Genomic DNA, 3,653 nt, shown 5'->3' with positions numbered 1-3,653 from the left:
TCGAGAAATATGCAAATATTTTCATCAGAGTTCACTGCACGTAACATAAGGAAAAAATAGACTTTAGAGATCATTTTGGTTCAAATAGAGACTTCAGATACCTTTCATTAAAATAGAAACTCGCATAAAAATAGACACCAATTTTCTTAAAAGATACTGATTCTAGCTATAGATATGTGAATCTACACATCTTAATCCAACGTGTTTTTGTTCTTGTCTTTCGAAACAAGCTTCACTACTTCCTCACAACACGAAATAGGAATTATCAATGAGCGCAATAGCTTCTCACTTATTTGCATGGTGATTTCCATCGTCTGCTGAATTTCGTTCGTCATCTCACTGGAGCGGTGAGCATTTGTTTTCAGTGTCATTCAGGTGTTCATCAAAGACTGCTTCCATCTTTCAATCGCCTTTCGGCAAGGAGCTCCCATCCCTGTAGGTCTCGACTGGACAGTAGCTGCGTTTTTCCATAATAATTAGGGCTCAAAAATCCATCATTCAATCATCAGCAATTATCAAGAATGGAAACCCAGTTTTTTCGTTCAAATTCAATGAAATCCTCATGAAAATCTATCATCGAATTACAGATAGCAAGTGTAGTGCAATAATAGATAAATTTTTAGTAAAAAAAACTGGTTTTGATAATTTGTAAAACGATCATGGTTATTTTTCTCTTGAACCATATTTGAAAAATTACCCAGTTCCCAGTCGCAAGGCTTTTCTATATTCACAACATTTTCCTAACTCGACAGAAAGGCACGGTTTGTTTATTTACGTTTCACCATACGATTGTGAATAAAACCTATAAAGAAACTATAGTAAGTAAATTCCCGTTCCATCAATTGATAAGCAAGTATTTCTGCTACGATTTTCTGCGAAACCCCGAGCTATTCAAACAGATCGCTAAAAATCCCCTATTCCCAAACATACCAAGCAGGAGGTAAGCGACCTAAAAATGCAACTCGATCACGCTTGCCGATCGCGTTCTGTTTGCAGTGGAAGCTAAAATTGCGTTCACACCTAAAATTGCTGAACACACCTTTTTCCTAGTTGGAGATCAGAGAACGAAAACAACACCTTGCACCGCCATTGACTATAACGATCTTGACCAGATCGTAGATAGATTATCCTTCGTTCGATAACAATTGCAACAAGATCTGAAGAATGGAATCGTGTCATCTTCAGAGGTACTGACGTCATCGAACCGGTTCCGCGAAAAACTACCGACTGCCTGACCTGTTGTTGTTTGGAGGATTAAGATTTGCAGATGCTCTTGTACTGCTTGTACTTTGGGCGATCATCTCGCTGCGCTCTTCTCTCGCAGCTTCCGCGATGACCAACGAAGAAGAGCATGCATAGTGAGCGGAGAAGTATCTACGTCTATACAGACAGAACCAAAAGCGCAAAAAATCCGTTAGTACGAAAAGATTGGTCGAACCAGCAAGATGATGATAACAAGTACGCTCCGCGGAGGAGCGATCACCGCGACACTGTTGGCATTAAGTTTCTGTCTGATCAGTGCAGAGGAATTTTTTGGATACAACGAAGAACCAGAAAACATCCCCGGTCGGCAGAACGCAAAGGTGAGCGATCGTCTCCGTAATTCACACGTGTGACGTGTGACAGGAAGGAGGAAGCAAGATCATCGATCGAGAGAGATGATCAAGGTCACCGGTGATAACGCTGTGAACTTCTATTCGCGCTTGGAATGTGTGTCGCAGCAGGAGAAATTTTTGTGTTATGAAATCTCGGTACTGGGTTGTGGGGTTTTCAACCGCTTTGCGATCGAATGATCGTTCGGCAGAATATGCAAACGATCGTCAGCGAAAGGAGAAAAAGAAAGTTGATGGCAAACATTAAAATAATCAATATTTTCTACAACTCGTTTGCAGAATCGAACTGCAGTGTTCATTCCGGGTAAATGTGGTATGAACGAAATCCTCTATCCGGGCGATCAGGATAACGATTGGGTGTGTGATTGCCGTCCCGGTAAGGAAGTTGAAGATCGATCGAATGATCACTTTGAACTGAACGAAACGTTTTCCCATTTTAGCTCACGTCTATCACCCCGGTTCCAACGGATGCTTTCCCTTGTATACCCGAGCCTATTGCGCCGAGGATGAGTTCGTGGAGATCAAGGTGGGCGCCAAGCTGCCCACTTGCACGAAGAACCCATGCCAGAAGGGGCTGGTCCCCTTCAACGGAACGTGCGTCAAGCTCCACAGCAACAACGACGGGGTCTGTCCGCTGATCAAGCATATCAAGTTTGTGATCGCGGTGAACGAAACGACCCTTCAACTAGAATGTGTCTCGAATGCACCGGTGAATTTGCACTGGAAAGTGGGCAATCGCTACAGCCAGGATCCGAACGTGAAACTCAAGGAAGACGGAAGTGTGGAGTTCCTGCGGGCGACCAAATGTGCTCCCGGTTCGGCGGCTGAATACAAGGGGGCCTGCGCGGAGAGTATAACCAGTGGAGTACAACCGGTCGCAATGGAACCTATTCCGACTGGAATCAGTCAGCCAGTCGATCGGGTCGGTGATGTCCAACCTGAATCTGAAGGAGCGGTTGACTGACGATTGTTAGTTTTTTTAATCATTAAGAGATAACGTCTAATGTGGCTAAATAAATGGAATGACTGTACGTTCACAGCGCCAGCGGAAGAAATGCGGGGAATCACCGAATTTAATAGCTTATTTTATGGACGGAAACAAATAATAAACGAAGTTTGCTTCCTTACAGCGGTTTTGTGAAGGAAGATCTTGTGAATGACGCGAATAATATTGGACTATTGGATGATAAGTGAATTCAACAGTCTAGACTCAACATAGGGCAAACTGCTAAAACTTGATGATAAAATCATGAAATATGTGATTTTAACATACCAGTCGATAGATTTCAAACCCTTCTTTTATTCAAATGTATAAAAATCACTTTTTATTTTAAATTTACCTGCAAATAGTCTTGCATCAATAATAGGAACACTGTTCCTTTAGTGGCGCAAACCATTGATTTCTAATGGGACCCTCCACTATGGGTACTGATGCACCACTATAGGTGCATCAGTGGGTGGCCCATTTCGCATTAGGACGTTTGGCATAACGAGAATTTGGTGCCTTCTTTAAAATGCTACCTGTTCTTGTATGTAACTGCTTTATGCGAAACGTCCTTATACGAAATGGTTTTCGCATAAAGCAGAAAAAAGAAGTAACAATTTTAAGCAAAGTAATTGTTTTAAATAGTTTTATGATTAAATTTAATGGATACTATTCGATTGCTTGTATCTTATAAAAATATCATATAGGGCAAACGCTCCCTTAGTGGAGGTAGTGTGTTTTGGCGTGTTTCGTACTAATAAATGATTATGTGATATTTTTCTACGATGCACGATGCGAAAATGATACAAGTAATCGAATAATGTTCATGAATTTTAACCGTAAAACTATTTAAAACAAATATTTTGCCTATTTTTTTGCTCCTTTGTACCTATAGCGGTGCATCAGTACAGTACCCATGGTGGAGGGTCCCATAAGAAATCAATGGTTTGCGCCACTAATGGAACCATTAAAACATACCTTCACTAAAGGAACAGTGTTCCTATTATTGGTGCAAGGCTTTTTGTAGGGAAATTTTAAATTAATCGTGATTCTTA

General features: G+C 41.2%; 1 protein-coding gene across 1 annotated transcript; it reads left to right on the top strand.

Annotated features, from left to right (window-relative positions):
* The first annotated feature begins 1,289 nt into the window (after positions 1 to 1,289).
* Positions 1,290 to 2,770, top strand: LOC5576523. The gene is made up of 3 exons (XM_001662666.2): positions 1,290 to 1,583; positions 1,893 to 1,989; positions 2,054 to 2,770. The coding sequence occupies exons 1-3, from the start codon at positions 1,446 to 1,448 to the stop codon at positions 2,575 to 2,577; spliced, it is 759 nt and encodes a 252-aa protein (XP_001662716.2). The 5' UTR covers positions 1,290 to 1,445; the 3' UTR covers positions 2,578 to 2,770.
* Positions 2,771 to 3,653: the final 883 nt, after the last annotated feature.

Source organism: Aedes aegypti, chromosome 1 (assembly GCF_002204515.2).
Source record: "Aedes aegypti strain LVP_AGWG chromosome 1, AaegL5.0 Primary Assembly, whole genome shotgun sequence".
Classification (NCBI taxonomy): domain Eukaryota; kingdom Metazoa; phylum Arthropoda; class Insecta; order Diptera; family Culicidae; genus Aedes; species Aedes aegypti.
Note: the sequence above shows the minus strand (reverse complement) of the source record. Positions and strands in the feature narration are given on the sequence as shown.

Coding starts and splice junctions, on each gene's coding strand:
- LOC5576523 (XM_001662666.2), top strand. CDS start 1,446: ATGATGATAACAAGTACGCTCCGCGGAGGAGCGATCACCGCGACACTG. Junction 1,584..1,892: donor CCGGTCGGCAGAACGCAAAG/GTGAGCGATCGT, acceptor ACTCGTTTGCAG/AATCGAACTGCAGTGTTCAT. Junction 1,990..2,053: donor GGTGTGTGATTGCCGTCCCG/GTAAGGAAGTTG, acceptor TTCCCATTTTAG/CTCACGTCTATCACCCCGGT.